Source organism: Eubalaena glacialis, chromosome 8 (assembly GCF_028564815.1).
Source record: "Eubalaena glacialis isolate mEubGla1 chromosome 8, mEubGla1.1.hap2.+ XY, whole genome shotgun sequence".
Classification (NCBI taxonomy): domain Eukaryota; kingdom Metazoa; phylum Chordata; class Mammalia; order Artiodactyla; family Balaenidae; genus Eubalaena; species Eubalaena glacialis.
This window is the reverse complement of record NC_083723.1, coordinates 86,234,462-86,251,484: the sequence shown is the minus strand read 5'-3', so window position 1 is coordinate 86,251,484 and position 17,023 is coordinate 86,234,462. Positions and strand designations below refer to the sequence as shown.

The 17,023-nt window shown below is 35.7% G+C and overlaps 1 protein-coding gene across 3 annotated transcripts in view; it reads left to right on the top strand.

The window, feature by feature from the left end:
* Nucleotides 1-16,672, top strand: part of HERPUD2 (HERPUD family member 2) — a 49,094-nt gene extending 32,422 nt beyond the window's left edge. Inside the window, exons 4-7 of one of the 3 annotated variants that reach the window (XM_061198668.1) lie at nucleotides 11,542-11,664; nucleotides 14,236-14,559; nucleotides 15,266-15,383; nucleotides 15,841-16,672. In XM_061198668.1, the coding sequence (XP_061054651.1) occupies nucleotides 11,542-11,664; nucleotides 14,236-14,559; nucleotides 15,266-15,383; nucleotides 15,841-16,002 (727 nt within the window). In that variant the 3' untranslated portion in view covers nucleotides 16,003-16,672. The remainder of the gene's footprint in view (nucleotides 1-11,541; nucleotides 11,665-14,235; nucleotides 14,560-15,265; nucleotides 15,384-15,840) is intronic. The other 2 variants (XM_061198667.1, XM_061198666.1) reach the window with 2 other exon arrangements.
* The last annotated feature ends 351 nt before the right edge of the window (nucleotides 16,673-17,023 follow it).

The following is a 17,023-nucleotide window of genomic DNA, read 5'->3' as shown; positions in this document are numbered from 1 at the left end:
ACCTCACTTTTTAAGAAGCTCTAATGCAGGTGATTATTTGCCCATCAAGATCTTGAGGAAACATAAGAAGACCAAACAGTACATGTATATCACCACATTGGCTATCCATTTATAATGTCACGTTTATAAATCTTGACTGACTGTTTTGGACTCAGTGTGCTGTGCTGTCATATTTAACTCCAAAAACTGCTGACTGGTTTATAGAATACCCACTGTTTTGTACACTCAATTTTCCCCCCTGAAATAGTAACAACCTTGTTTTATAATTACTAAAACTGAAAACCTACTCATTGTACCCTTCTGTGTTATCTGATTTTTTAATAGTAAAAATTGCTTATAACCCACCACCCAGAAATAACTATTGCTAACATTTTTGTAGTTTCCTTCCAAATAATTTTCTAAGTATACTTTTTAAATAGAAATATCATACTATTTTATTTTATAAACCTTTAAAAAAAGCATAATGTAGCCTGGACATATTTCCAGATCAAATATAAATCTACAACATTTAAAGTCTGTATTAGCAATAAGTTTAGCCAAGGAGGTGAAAGAGCCATGCACTGAAAACTATAAGACAATGATGAAAGAAATTGAAGGCACAAATAAATGGAAAGATATTCCATGCTCATGGATTAGAAGAATTAGTGTTGTTAAAATGTCCATACTACTCAAAGCAATCTGTAGATTCAGTCAATCCTTATCAAAATTCCAAATGATATTTTTCACAGAAATAAAACAAACAATCCTAAAGTTTGTGTGGAACCACAAAAGACCTCAAATAGCCAAAGCAATCTTGAGAAAGAAGAGCAAAGCTAAAGGCATCACACTCCCTGATTTCACACTATACTACAAAGTAACAGTAATTAAAACAGTATGGTATTGGCATAAAAACAGACACATAGATCAATGGTACAGAATAGAGAACCCAGAAATAAACCCATACATATATAGTCAATTAATTTATGACAAAGGAGGCAATAATATATAATGAGGAAAAGACAGTCTCTTCAATAAATGGTGTTGGGAAAACTGAACAGCCACATGCAAAAGAATGAATCTAGACTACTATTTTATACCATACTTAAAAATTAACTCAAAATGGGAATTCCTTGGCAGTCCAGTGGTTAGGACTCCGTGCTTTCACTGCCGAGAGCACAGGTTCAACCCCTGGTCGGGGAACTAAGATCCTGCAAGCTGCAGGGCATGGCCAAAAAAAAAAAAAAAGTTACCTCAAAATGAATTTGACTTGAATGTAAGACTTGAGACCATAAAACTCCTAGAAGAAAATAAGCTCCTTGACACTGGACTTGGTGATGATTTTTTAGATTTGACAACAAAAGCAAAAATAAATGGGATTACATCAGACTAAAAAGCTTCTGCACAGCAAAGGAAATCATCAACAGAATGAAAAGGCAACCTACTGAATGGGAGAAAATATTTGCAAATCATATATCTGATAAGGGGTTAATATCCAAAATATATAAAGAACTCATACAATAGCAAAAACACAAACAATCCAATTAAAAAATAGGCAGAGGATCTGAATAGTCTTTTTCCCAAGAAGACATACAGATGGCCAGCAGGTACATGAAAAGATGCTCAACATCACTAATCATCAGGGCAATGCAAGTCAAAACCACAATGAGATACCACCTCACACCTGTCAGAATGGCTGTTATTAAAAAGACAACAAATAACAAGTTTTGGTCAGGATCGTGGAGAAAAGGGTACCCTTGTGCATGGTTGTTGGGAATGTAAATTGGTGCAGCCACTATGGAAGACATTATGGAGTTTCCTCAGGAAATTAAAAATAGAACTACCATATGATCCATCAATTTCACTTCAGAGTATTTATCTGAAGAAAATGAAAATACTTAATTTGAAGAGATATATGTACCCCCATGTTCACTGCAGCATTATTTACAATAGCCATGATAAGGAAGCAGCCTAAGTGTCCATAGGTAGATTAATGGCTAAAGAAATTATGGTACATATTTACACAATGGAATACTATTCAGCCATAACAAAGAAAAGTTATACCAGTTTACTTTTCCAATAACAGTTGTTAAAAGAGCCCGATTCGGGCTTCCCTGGTGGCGCAGTGGTTGGGAGTCTGCCTGCTAATGCAGGGGACACGGGTTCGAGCCCTGGTCTGGGAAGATCCCACATGCTGCAGAGCAACTGGGCCCGTGAGGCACAACTACTGAGCCTGCGCATCTGGAGCCTGTGCTCCGCAGCAAGAGAGGCCGCGATAGTGAGAGGCCTGCGCACCGCGATGAAGAGTGGCCCCCGCTTGCCGCAACTAGAGAAAGCCCTTGCACAGAAACGAGGACCCAACACAGCCAAAAATAAATAAATAAATTAATTAATTAAAAAAAAAAAAAAAAAAAAAGAGCCCGATTCACCATACCATTACAGATACGTACTTCCCAGTATGGTAAGTTGGGATGTCCTTGTTTTAATCTGAGACACGATAAAGAGACATTCTTTTTGTTTTGTGAAATGCTTATTTGTTGGCGTGTTGGTATTTTAAAAAGCTCATTTGTGACAGTTCTTTATCTAAAAGGATATTAATAATTAATGCTGATTGAGCACTTAGCTCAGGCTAAGCATTGTATTAAGCACTTATACATGCTTTATTTCATTGAACTTTTTACCACCTCTGTGGTCTAGGTACTATTCTGTCCCATTTTATGGATGAGGAGAAGGAGGATGAAAGGTTATGTAGCCTGCCTAAGTTCACAGAAGTGGTCAGTAGCAGGACTAAAGTTCAAATCCATATCTGACTTGAAAGTCTGTGTTAACTGTCTTGTTGAAGTGAATATTTTGTCTGTCATTTGTTTCAATATAATTTCCTAGCTTACCATTTGTATTTTGACTTCATTTATAATGGTGGTACTCTCCCCTCTGCTCTCCCGTTTAAAACTTTTCTCTAGTAAGATCTATTGGCCAGATTTTAAGTATTGGTGACTGAATAAACATATTTGTCTATATGAGGACCTTGTGGCTTTATTCAGGAAAAGTTTACTTTAAAATTTGCTGTAGCTGGGCAACGAAGACAGGAAAATGAATTATGTAGTTGCCCTCAATGGAAGTAGGTCAGATCGGCAAATAAACTGCCATTCACTGATGTGCTATCATGGTCTTGAAAAAGTTCTGCAGGAGCCTGGAGGAGGGAGTGACTGTCTCTGCTTGGAGGAAGGGGGAGGGCTTCATAGTTGGTAACATTTTGGCTGATTTTAAGGGAGGTTCAGCAGAGGAGAACAAAGCAGTGTGGAGAGTCTTGAAAAGGCATATTCTGGAAACGAAGTGGGGATTCCATGCAGGTTTTCTATGAAAGAATTTGTCCCTGATTGTTGAAGTTTCCAGTTCCTTTCATCTCCTCTCCTTTATAATTCTTAACTTTAAAAAGCATACTATTGAATGTTTATTGTAAGGAACCCTTACTTACCTAACATCCAGCTTCAGCAACTATTAATAGACTATGATTCTTCAACCATTCCCCCTTGCTCCTCCTTTTTTTCTTGGGCTGGAGTATTTCTAAAGTAAAATCTAGACATCATATCACTTCATCTGTAAATACTGTGTATCTGTAACAGACGTGACAGATATGGACTAAGAATCACAATACCATTAGAACACTCAACAAAATTAAAACATTTTTAATATCATTTAATATCCAATTCGTGATCCATTTTCCCTGATTGTCTCGAATGTCTTTTTATGGTTGTTTTGATTGGATCAGTATTGAAAGAGATTGACCTACTGCATTTGGTTGATGTTTCTTAAGGCTCTTCTAATCTAATCCCTATCCCTACCTTTTTTTAATTTATGCCTTTTCTGTTGTTCTATATAATTTCCCATAGTAGTCTAGATTCGGCTCACTACATCCTTGTGGCATCATTAATATTTTCCTTTGTTTACACAGATTGCCTGTAAACTGGTAGTTAGATCTAGAGCTTGATTAAATTCAGTTAAAGTTCAACTTATTTTTATTTATTTTTTTTACTTTAGCTTATGTGGAAAATGTGAATTTTATTAACTCACTTTTATAAAATATTTTAACAGATGATTAACAAATAATAATGTAACTAACAAATCTTAGAATCTTAACATCATAGAAGTTTGCTTCTTACTCATGTAGTAGTCTGATTCTAGTGTTTAATCCCATGTAGGTGATTTTTCGCCATCTGGTGATTCAAAGTCCCAGGGTTTTTTCACTTTTATGGCTTTTCAAGACTCATAAGGGAATTCCCTGGCAGTCTAGTGGTAGGACTTGGTTCTTTCACTGCCAGGGCCCGGGTTCTATCCCTGGCCGGGTAACTAAGCTCTCCCGCAAGCTGTGCTGCCAAAAATAAAAAATAAAAAAAATAAAAAAGGGAGGGATAGATTGGGAGTTTGGGATTGACATGTACACACTACTACATTGAAAATAGATAACCAAGAAGGATCTATTGTATAGCACAGGGAACTCGGCTCAATATTCTGTAATAACCTAAATGGGACAAGAATTTGAGAAAGAGTGGATACTTGTATGGGTATAACTGAATCACTTTGCTGTACACCTGTAACTAACACATCATTGTTAATCAACTATAATATAAAATTAAAATTAGAAAAAAGGCTCATAAAATCTTGGAGTTCATCTGTTCATCTGTATGTACTTGGCAAATGGAGAAAGGAGCATAGGGAAGCACACCTACTTTGTAAATACCTTGGCCTAGAAGTGATATATTCCACTGTCACTCACTACATGAGCAAGAACTAGCCACATAGCTCAATGAATTGCCAGAGGACCTAGGAAATGTAGTCCCTAGCTGGGGAGCCACACTTCCCAGCAGATACTCAAGGGAAAACTATAGGAGGAAAGCACAGATTTTGGTGAACACATCATTATATTTCCCTCCCTAGCAATGATAATAACAATATTTTATTAATATTTGCTTACTTTGTACCAGACATTGATGTGCTTAATGTATATATATAACTTAACAACCCTATGGGATAGGAAATGTTCTCATACCTATATAAGGAAACAGGCACAGAGGATGCTCCAGAATATATTTTACAAATGATTTTCTTATGACAGAAGCTGAATCTTACTGTGATTTTTAATAAGAAACAGTAAATTGTATTTAAATACAATACTAAAATGGAATGTGCATATAAATATAGATCAAAGAATAAAAATTTCATTGAAAAAATTGAAAAACATTGAATGTATCATGAAGCAACACCTCATGCTTCTTTTACAGCCAGTCCCATTTAAAAAACTTTCATACATGAAATTATTTCATGATTAGTAGATGTTTTCAAATGCTGTTTTTAACTGATAAATACTAGAAATTTGATTGCTATATCATATATTTCTATCATGTAAACAGAAAATTACCAAAGATAAGGAAAAGTCAGTTTTCTCTATATGCTAGTACTTCTGATTTGGATAATTTTAACCTAAAGACTTTGTTAGAGCAAACCAGGAAAAGATCTGTTATCTACTTGATGACTAAGTGGTCTGCTTTAGGCCATTAAAAAACATTATTTTGGAATAACTGAAAATTTGCAAAAATTCTTAAGTTACTTTTTATAACAGACTAGTTAGAGGACACTTAAGAGAACGCACACATATTAAAAACATGAGAACATTATTTTTCATTTCCGTTTCCACATACTGTCTTCTTTGAACAGCCTATCTGATTAAGCTCCCACAGGTTGTGTTCTCTGTTTAATGTGGCCAAAGGCAAACCTGATTCCACACACTATAAAATTATAAGCATTGTAAATAGTAATGTTTAATTATTTGGCTGATAAGATCAGTTATAGAATGAAAGATGACAGTGTGTGGAAATGGGAAAGAGAAATACTGATTTCATGTTTTTAATATGTGTACATTCTCTTAAGTGTCCTCCCTCCCTCCCTCCCTTCCGCTTATTTTTTTTTCAAAGGAATTTTTTGTAGGTAGTGCTGTGTCCTTGCCTCGCTTCAGGAGGCACCTAAAGTTTGGCTGTCTTATTACCTCTAGTCATGTTAAAGTGGAACAGTGGGGACAGGTGTTGCCAGCCTGATCCTCCATCATACAGTTCTTTGTCAGCCTTTTAGTAGTCACTGATAATCACTGACTAGATCCATTATTTCATTAATTGTTACAAAATGGTAATTTCCTAATCCTATCGTTTCTCTTCTGTTTATTAGCTATGCTTCTTGTATAACACACTTTCTCTCATCATTTTGTTATCCTAAAATACAATCCATTCAAGAAAGGTCTGATAAATGCTGGGTTCTTTATCAGTTTTCAGAGTAGTAGTTGTTTCCCTAGTAACCATGAAAGGTGATGAATGAGGTTTTTTTGTTTTTGTTTTTTTAGAGTGTCAATGTGAACTTAAGGCTTTTATTTTTTTAAGAATTTTTTTTGATGTGGACCATTTTTAAAGTCTTTATTGAATTTGTTACAATATTGCTTCTTTTCTATGCCATGGCCCTTTGGCCCTGAGGCATGCAGGATCCTAGCTCCCTGACCAGGGATCGAACCCACATCCCCCCACATTGGAAGGGGGAGTCTTAACCACTGGACCGCCAGGGAAGTCCCTGAACTTAAGGCTTTTAATATGTTTGTGTTTGGTCTACAGACTATCTACTGAAAGAAGGTAGTCATTCATCTTGATACTCTTTGATACTCTTGATTCATCTTTGGCCTGTGGGAGCCAAATTTTCTACAGTGTCCTTTTGCATTATTTTAGTAATTTTGGATAGTGTCCTAGATTCATGCTTGACTAGACTTCCCAGGCTCATCTTGATCCCATTCCCAGGGAATCCTGATGAGAAATAGTATTCATAGATTAAAATTTTTATGGTTCTTTTTTTTTTTTGAGCGTGATTTTCATCTTTATTGTTATGCATCACTTTACTTCAAAAAACAAACAAATCTGTTTATCACTTTACCATAGGAAACAGGGACTGAGTTGATAAAGAAGGTATACTTAGGTAGGAAAAACAAATAACTATGGTTTAGAAGTTGCCACTCTATCCTGACAACAAATAAAAAGCTGAACAAACTGAAAAACCAGTAACTCTTCTTAGGTCTGTCAGAGAACTGAGGTCATAGGGCGGACTGCTGCCCCTCAAATTGGAGAGACAGACAGACATATACAGAGAATCACAACTTAATGAAGCAGAAATCCATGAGGAGAAACCTCCATGGGAACCAGTGCTGGGGTAGGAAAACCTGAATTGTAATTGATGAATTACAGTTACAGTAAACTGAGCTGGAGGGTCAATATGGACGACTCTGGGGTTAAAAACTCCAGAGGGACCCAGTCATATGAGGGCCTCCACACGTTTGTGAGTTTTGCTTCTAGGAGCTTGACCAGGTCCTCACAGTAAATACCAGAGAGGAATTCCTTCGTGTTTCTAGCAAGCAGAGGAGAAAAGAAAATGATTTTGAAATAATGCCAGACCATTCTGTTCTTCTTAACAAGGTCTGCCCTCAGGAGAAACGATTTTACCAGAACATCCCATGCTAGGGTTTATCAGAGCCTAACCTACTTGGTGCTTCTCAGTATTCCTTCCCCTTAGGTGGGACAGGATGGGCGGAGGGGACTGGAGTTGAGTGTTTCCCTTCCCCCAAGTATGGTTCTTTTTTGTCTTTAGAATTTATCCTATTACAGTTAAAATACTATGTTTTGAAGTCAGTAGAATAAATCTTCTCTGTGTGGTATGCTGCAGACTTGATACACGAGTTCATTTGTTTCAGTTTCTTTGAATTTTTTTTATGTCTTGTTATTTTTTCTTTTTGATTTAGCTTTTTTCTTAATTGCATAAAACATTTCTATGGTTCCAGTCTCAAATCTATAAAACAAGATACATTAAGAGCCCTTTCATTTTATTCCCTTTTCCTGTTCTCTCTCTCCCCATAATACGTAACTACTTTTATGACTTTTTGGTTTTGGTTTATCCTTCCACTGTTTCATAGTAAAAATTTAAGAAAGTGTGTATACACACACGTATACACAATGTATATACACACATATAAATATATCCTTTTCATTCTAACATGAAAGATAGCATATTATACATATTCTGCACCTTGCTTTTTAACAAAATATCACATAACAATATACAGGAGGTCATTCTGTGGGCAGGATATGGAGACTTTCATTCCTTTTTACATCTGCATACCAATTCACTGACTGCATAAATTGTGAAATCCACTCTCCTATTGATGAATATTTGAGTTATTTTCCGTCTTTACTGTTACAAATAGTGTTGTAATGAATAGCTTTGTGCGTATATCATTTCAGGTTTTTGCCATTTATATTTAGGATAGACTCCTAGAAGTAGAAGTAGGTCAAAGTAGATAGATCAGAGAATAAATGCCTTCATAGGACTGGAATTAAAAACAGGTGATTTCAGGCTTCCCTGGTGGCACAGTGGTTGAGAGTCTGCCTGCCAATGCAGGGGACATGGGTTCGGGCCCTGGTCTGGGAGGATCCCACATGCCGCGGAGCAACTAGGCCCGTGAGCCACAACTACTGAGCCTGCGCGTCTGGAGCCTGTGCTCCGCAACAAGAGAGGCTGCGATAGCGAGAGGCCTGCGCACCGTGATGAAGAGTGGCCCCCGCTCGCTGCAACTGGAGAAAGCCCTTGCACAGAAATGAAGACCCAACACAGCCATAAATAAATAAATTAATTTAAAAAGGAAACAAAAAAAACCAGGTGATTTCAGCATGCTGATAAGTGCTATGATAAGGTTCTCTCTTTTTAATCATGAGCTACTGTCCTTGTTTTCCGTTTCTCTCTGTTATTAGGGGAAAGGAGGCTGGGAGTGGGAGTAGGTTGAGTGTGTGGTTCCTAAGAGGGATGAGTACGTACAAAGGCTTAAAAGGGCAGACATGTGAAAATTTTTTCCATATTTCATATTTCTTCAAGCTAATTCTCAAGAGCAGAATTACTTGGGCAGTTGAGTATAAGTGAACATTTTTAAAGGTATTTAATTTTATGAAATTGTTTTTTAAAGCCTTATTCCAATTTATCCTCCTGGCGATGAAAGAGTTGGGTTTCACTTGTACCCCTTGCCAACACTGGGCATTGGCAGATAAAAAATCCCTATCTTTATTTTATTTGCATTTATTTGGTGTCCTAATTATTTCCATTTCTATGAGTTCTTTATTTAGAAAAGATATTAACTAATATTTATTGCAAACGTTTTTTTCTAAGCTCAGTATCTTTAAATTTTTTGTCAAATACGTTATCTTTTTTGTGCTTTCTTCTATTGCTTATAAGTTAGGAAAGTCTTCCTCCTTCCATAGTTTTGGTAAATAGTCAATTCTAATTGCATCTAGATTTTCTGTGGTTTAACTCAATACTTTATTTTAGTCTACTTGAAACTCATTTGAAACTACTTGAAACTCATTTGAATATGGAATAAGGTGAACCTTTAAACTCCCTTCCCCCAACCACCAATTTGGTCATCACTTTAACCAGCTCCAAATAATAATTCTCTATTGTGTTATTTAATGATGCATCCTCTAGAATATATTAAATTCTTATGTAATATGTTTCACTACTCTATTATTATGTGCTTTAACAGTAACTTTATGATTTCATATCAAATAAACTCTTTTTTCTTGTTTTCTGTAGAGTACCAAATATATAACATCTTGTCTGAAGGATAATTAACACAATGGAAAGTTGTAGTATATCAACCTGGGCCTGGAATGTACCTTAGCAATTATACAGTCCAGTAGTTTTTAACTTATTGGTGAGAAAGGGAAGAAGCATCTAGGGGAATTTATTTATTTTCTTGACAACATAGTTTCAATAATCACATTTATGTTTTTGGCTGCAGGAAGGTGAGGTGGGAAGCTATAGTAATTTTTTCTAAGTGATTGTTAGTGGCCTTTTCTTCCCTTGACCTTTAAAAACAGTGACAAAGTCTAGCCTTCACATTTAACAGTTGAAGTAATGGATTTGTGTGAGGTTATATTTCCTCTTAGTGGTAGAGATTGGTTGAGTTCTACTTTTAGGGGGATGAGTTTTTTCTTAGTTGGAAATACTAAGAAAATTTAAATATATACCTAGATACAGACTCATATTGTGGCTAATACTTGATTTAGATAGTTTTCATTTTGCTCAGATGCATCAGTTCACTGGGGAAATGCTAACAGCACTTATACAAATGCCAAAACATTTATATAAATGTTTTATAATACGCCTCTGCTCCAGTGGTATGGCTTTCTCTCCAGATTTGATCACTAATTGATATCTTTTTAAATGTATAGGTGGGGTAAGGTTCTTTTCCTCTTCTTATACAGGACTTGTTTATCAAGAGCTGGGAGGAACTCTCATGGAGGATTCTCTGCTTTTCCTTCTTCATTCAGTATGTGGGAAAGCTTGGGAAGTAGTGGGGAGGGCTGCATTCAGGAGGCAGGAGGATCTTCTGATGATGGGAGCCACTGTATGGCTCCTATTATTCCTCCAAGGATGAGGAAATTTCAGGTTACATGCAGGAGAGCTGATGCCTTAATCTAGCACCAAGTTGCCTTCAGTACCGTTTGTTGATAAGTTTTAGCCTCCCAAGCTCTTCTAAATTAGGTTTCTATAATCAATTTTTACTAATTGTATGTTAACAGTCTTTAGAGTATAAAATTAAAGTTCATGAATTTGTTAATTATTCTTGTCTCACTCTGGATAGATCAAACTAATATTAGCTAAGATAAAATTCAAGTAATATGAAGAAAAGGAGAGTTACAAAATTCACAAATTCTGCATTTACTTATATGTTTATCCCTGTAGTTGTCTTGAGGTATGCGAATTTCTGCAAACCTCACATTACACACTTTGAAGTCATGTTCAGAGTTAGTGGTAGGGGAGAGTAAAAATAAAAATAGCTAACATTTACTGAGTACAGACTAGCAACCCTGTGAGGAAGATTCTATTATTAGCCCCATTTTAGAGATGAGGAAACTGAGGCATAGAAAAGTTAAATGTGACCACCCACAAATTTTACTGAATTAATAGAATTTTAATCTACTTTAGGAATGCATGTATAAATATGTTCTGCTAATCTTGGTTATTTAACTAAAAAATATTTTACAGATTTTAATAATGTTCATTTTTTATTTTACAGTTGATAGGTGCTATGTCTTAAATAATATTTTATTACTAATGTAAAATATCCTTTTGCTAATTCCCCCAAGTTTAGGGTTTTGGTTCTCAAGAAGAATGTACTAAAAATGTAATGAAAGTATTTTTTGACTTCTGTGCTGAAATGAGAAGATAGCAGATGTTTAATCTGGCCACACATTTGCTTTATTTTTCCATTAAAATTGGGCTGTGATGTTACTTGTTCTGTATACTTGGGGTCAGGGTCATCTTGCATAAGCTATAATGTCTTACTTGAGGAATGCTGAAAATAAGTATTTTTCATTAAGATTTAATAAGTTTTGTCAATGGATTACTTGTAGTTCAGAAATAAAAATGTAGAGAAATGCTTTCAACTTCTTCTGGAGCATTAAAAGGCATTTCTTTATTACTCTATTTCAGAAATGTAGACAACCAGCTTCCTGGGCAGGCTGTTGCGGCTGGATTCCCAGTGTATCCCGCTTTCAGCCCACTGCAGATGCTATGGTGGCAACAGATGTATGCGCATCAGTATTATATGCAATAGTAAGTTAATTTGAGTTTGTTTTTTTACTCATTGTGTTATTTGCTTTATTTTCTTTTTGATTCTAAGTAAGTTGATTTGGGATTTCATTTACTGATGTGTTTCATTGGTTTTTAAAAATTATTTTAAAGTATTTGGCTAAAGGAAAAAGGGTTCACATCCTGTTCACATCAACTAAACCTATTCTCTGCTTCTCTCTCTCTCTCCTAATTATATTTAGCAGTATTCAGGTGCTTTCTTTAATAGAACATTCTATCTATTTAAGAGGAGAAAACTTAGGAAAGTTTCACTGGAAGGCAGCAAATCTACGTGAAGGTAGGATGTCGAATAAAAAAGGGAATAGAAAGAATCATATGTCAGGGAGGCTCATATTGATGTAGGCTCAGTTGTGGCTAATATGCTTTCTGGACTGTTGGTATTTTAGTAAGTCTTGCTTCTGATCAGCATGGAACAATCTTAGTACCAAATACAGTTTATCAGTTTTCTTTTTTCTGGACTTCCTGTGTGTTCATTTAAAAATTCTAGCTTCTCTTTAATGTTTTCCTGTCCTTGTTTCTGTGATTCTGTCATCCTCTTCATTCTTTTTCTCTTTCTGATCACTCATTTTGTGTCCTTTGTTTTTTCCCTTTTTCTAAATGGTAACATTTCTTGTTCAGTTAGGTATTTGTATACCTACCATGTGCCTTGTGATACTCAGTCTGGTAGGGAAGATAGGATTCAGTCCTGGGCCAGTCATCTTGGATTTCCTTTTTCCGTGGCCTTAGTTGTTAGCTCTCTGTGATGACTCCCGTTCTTCATCTCCTGTGCCTCCTCTTGTGTCTCCACTTAATTGTTGGAGATTTCCATAGAGAAATTTGCCTTTCCCTTAAATGCAGTATGTCTGAAATTTAACTGCACCATCCTCTTAAGTGCATTCTTCTTCTTGACTTCCTTGTCAGTGATACTGTCTCTTCTTAATCATCCTCCAAGCTCTTAACCTTAGTCAGCTTTGATTCTGGCTTCTGTTATCCCTGAATCCAACAACTTACCACGATGAGTTAGTATGTTGTTTCTAGTTTCTGTCCTTCCCTATATCTTACTTCCAATATTTTGTGCAGATCTTTCCTAATATTAGACCCACTTTACTGCAATCACTCTTTCTCCTTTTAGGCTCTTTACTGTATTTCACTGTACTACTGCCAGGTTAATTTGCGTAACACATAATTGAGTCTGTCATTCTCCATCCCCTAAAACATCTGATGGCTCTCTTGCCTACAGTGTGAAGTCTGTATCCTTATCCTTCCTCTAGACCTTACCCCATGAAGCTAACCTGCTTTATTAACTTCATATCCTAATGCTCTCCTGTATAACCCCTTGGCTCCAGGAAGGCTCTTTATACCTTACCTGTCGCCATAGTAATGGTTATCATTTGAGTGACTGCTTTGTCCTTAGTACTCCACTAGATGCTTTACACCCCTTGTCTTGTTTATAACCTCAAAAGAACTGTGTAAGATAAGTGGGGCTTATCATAGTTTGATACTGAAGCATATAATCTTATGTACATCATTTAACTTCTGAGCCTCAAGTTTTCACATTTAATGAAATAACTCACCTATGAATCAGAATGTCCATGAGATAGGAAGTGTTTTGGAAATGAAAGAACCCTCTACATATACAATGTATTAGATAACTGGCTTAAATAGGCTTTTGTAGCCTGGAAAACTTCTATTTTATTTTATTTTGCTATCTTGATTTTAAAACTTTATTGTAGAAAAATTTCAACATATAAAAAGATAGAAGAGTGAAATGAATCCCTGTGTTCTCATCACCCAGCTTTTCAACATTTATCAATTCATGACAGTCTGGTTCTACAACTTTCCCCCTTTGCTAAATAATTTAAAGCAAATTTCAGATATATTATCATTTTACCGGGAGTCTTTTACAGGAACATTTATTCTGACTTTTAAGCAATCAAATTATAAGCAAACTTCAGGACCACAGTTCTTCATAACTTGACAAGGACCTACACCAGTGTTCTCCAGATGGAGTTCCCAAAAGTCAGGATTGGGGTTGAGGGACTGTTACCTGGGATCTTGTTAATATTTTAAAATACTAATACAAATCATTTATCACTGAGAGTGGACACACAGGGTAATGATTAATGTACTTTTTTAGACACATCTTTCAAAACACGGGTCTAAGGAACAGGTGGTGGGTGTGGGGGTCATTTATCCTCTGTAGAAGAGCAAAAGAGGCCATTAGTGAAAAGTTTTGGAAAAAGATCTGGTCATTACCTTACAATTTAGTGAAAGAGAGAAACAGTAGTGATCACATGGCTGTTCTGATCTCTTCCACCTCTCTCTGCTAACCTAGACTACCAGGCTGGGAGATCATCCTTCCCTGAGCTACTCCTGCCGTCCATGTTGGCTCCACTTTTCCACTGGGAATTATGCTTACCTAGGAAATGAGGTGTGGGAGTTGTGATATTCCATATTAGGTTTATGACAAATACATATGACTTCCCAGGAAGTTTTGAAAAATATAGTATATAAATATTTTTTTCTTTTTAATATTTATTTTGGTGAATATTTCAGTCAAGCTGCAGTTTCAGCTCAGGCCACATCAAATGCCAACCCAGCCCAGCCTGCTGCTTCACAGCCTCTAAATCTGGCACACGTTCCCGGAGAAGAACCCCCGCCAGCTCCAAACCTAGTGGCCCAAGAAAATCGACCCATGAATGAGAATGTTCAAATGAATGCACAGGGAGGTCCAGTGCTGAACGAAGAAGACTTCAATCGAGACTGGCTAGACTGGATGTACACGTTCTCACGAGCTGCAATTCTCCTTAGCATTGTGTACTTCTATTCTTCTTTTAGTCGGTTTATCATGGTAATGGGAGCCATGCTACTGGTTTATTTGTGAGTGATGTTCATTCACTTTTTGTGGTTTCTTTTAATTACTTTCTAAAACTGTTCAGCACGGAATCTGGCATGTGGTAGTCTGTTGTGAATGTTGAGTGAAGGAATATGAATGTTGGCCTTCAGATATCTGGCATCAAAAGCAAAGCAGGTTATGTTACGTGAGAACGTTTATCAGAATTGTCTAGAAGCAGATTTTTTCCTTTACTGTCTTTTATAAAAACTGTTAGTTCAGTTAGACATGCTCTATCAATTATTTAGAATTTGAGGTGTGTTTGATGCAGTCTTGCAGAGGATGTGCTTTTTAATTAATTATAGTTATCAATAGTAAGTCCTATAGGTATAGGTCAGATTTTTTTTCATAAGCAGACTAACTGTCCCTTGCCCCCCCTTTTTCCCAAGAGGCAAACAAATATCTAGTTGAATTTCATTTTGAAAAATATCAAAAAATGATTTTATGACTCCTGATATGTCTTAATATCTAGCATAGAGTCAGTTAAGCTCATGATAGACTTTAGACTTAAATTGATTCCTGTTTTCCTGTCATTGCTTTGAGAGGTGTAGTTCTTGGCCTGAAGTAGGAGATTTGGTCTTTTCATTTATCATAGTTCTAATCATTTTTCTCTTGTAGGACACTAATGTTTGATAGTGTTACAAATAAAAACAGTTGTGACTTATTTTCTTTTCTCTTTATTTTACTGAGCAGACACCAAGCTGGATGGTTTCCTTTTAGGCAAGAAGGAGGTCAGCAACAGGCTCCCAACAATAATGCCGAAGTCAACAATGATGCGCAGAATGCAAACAATCTAGAACTTGAAGAAATGGTATGCTAATGAGGTTTTCGTATACTTTAAATATAGATGTTTCTTCAGCACTGTATGAGACCAACATAATAAAAAACTCTTGGGGTATTCCATAGTATTGAAGAAAAGTTAACATGTAAATGTGTGGTTTCATCTAGGAGAACTTATAATACTGTCAGTCATATATTAGAATTAAGTGGAAAGAACTAATATCATTCTTCCCAAAAATAGTCTAAAAAGAAAATTATGCACACAGTGAGAATTTATTATATTAAATTGGCAGTTATCCCTTTGAACTTGAATGAGGAATTTATCAATTTTGGATTTAATGAAGATTTCTAACGACCATGAAGTTCCACTTCCTTATTACATGCTCATATTCCTTCTTTGGGAAGAATTTAACTCTCTCCTTTTCTGTCATGAGTTAATGGTAGCTGTTCAGATCACTTAGGAATATGTTTCTTCTTTTGTTTGAAAGGAGCGTCTTATGGATGATGGGCTTGAAGATGAGAGTGGAGAAGATGCAGGTGAAGATGCCAGTGCAATTCAAAGGCCTGGATTAATGGCATCAGCTTGGTCTTTTATCACCACCTTCTTTACTTCACTAATACCAGAGGGGCCTCCCCAGGTTGCCAATTAGACCTGAAAAACTGTGCCAGTTGCAAAGGAGGGTCTGAATTTAGGAAAGTGTTTTAAATAACAGTGCAATTTCAAAAAAATTTATTACTTTCTTTTCATCATCATGTATAGAGGTGTTTTTTTTTTCTTTAAGCTTCTCATGCATATGAATATTTTAAGCATAAATGGACTACTAAATGTGATTTTTTTTTTTTAAGATCTTAACATAGCGTAATAATATTGGTCTTCCAGGTTTTATTAATTTCAATTATGTATATTATACCAAGACAGACCTGTTTGTGTGTCTTCTTTAAAGAGCTGCTTCACATATAAATGTCTAGCTAATATCTCAGCCCTTCAATGTATAATTTGAATACATATATCTATTTTCTGTGAATTATCCTGAAAGTTTTAAACAGAATGACCTCATAGTTTTTAACAAAGAATATTATTTACCTAAAATGTGCTAGTAGCATCTTGCCCAGCCATAAAGCAATAAACTTCTCAATAATCTTAATTTTGACATTTGAATAAATGGAAACTTTCTATTTTAAGGGCATATCCCATCGATTGGAATTAGTACCTTAAAAAAAAAAGGCAGCTCTTCAATGGAATTAATAGTGATATAAAATGTTTGATATAGGCAGTACTTTTATAAAATAAGATTCTGGAAATTGCTCCCTGTAATTTTTTAAAATAAAAGGTCAATTATGGTAAACTGTCTTATGGGATATTTATTCAAACTCTTCCATAATGTACCTATTACATGCAAAATCTATGTAAATTTCAGTAGTTTTGGGGTTGCTAAAGTCTTCAGGGTCATTTTCACCTCTTTCCATTCCAGATGGATATCTTCTAGTTCTCAGGTAGTCTGAAACCTCATTAGTTTATTTAAAAATCCCTGTGAAAGTCAATTCAATATTTCTTAAGAAATGAGTAAGTCTCTTATAGGGTAGCTAATTAAAATTGAATAAGTGAGGATAGGAGAGCTTACTATGGAAGAAATTTTATCTCACATGATATGTATTATAAAGTAATATATG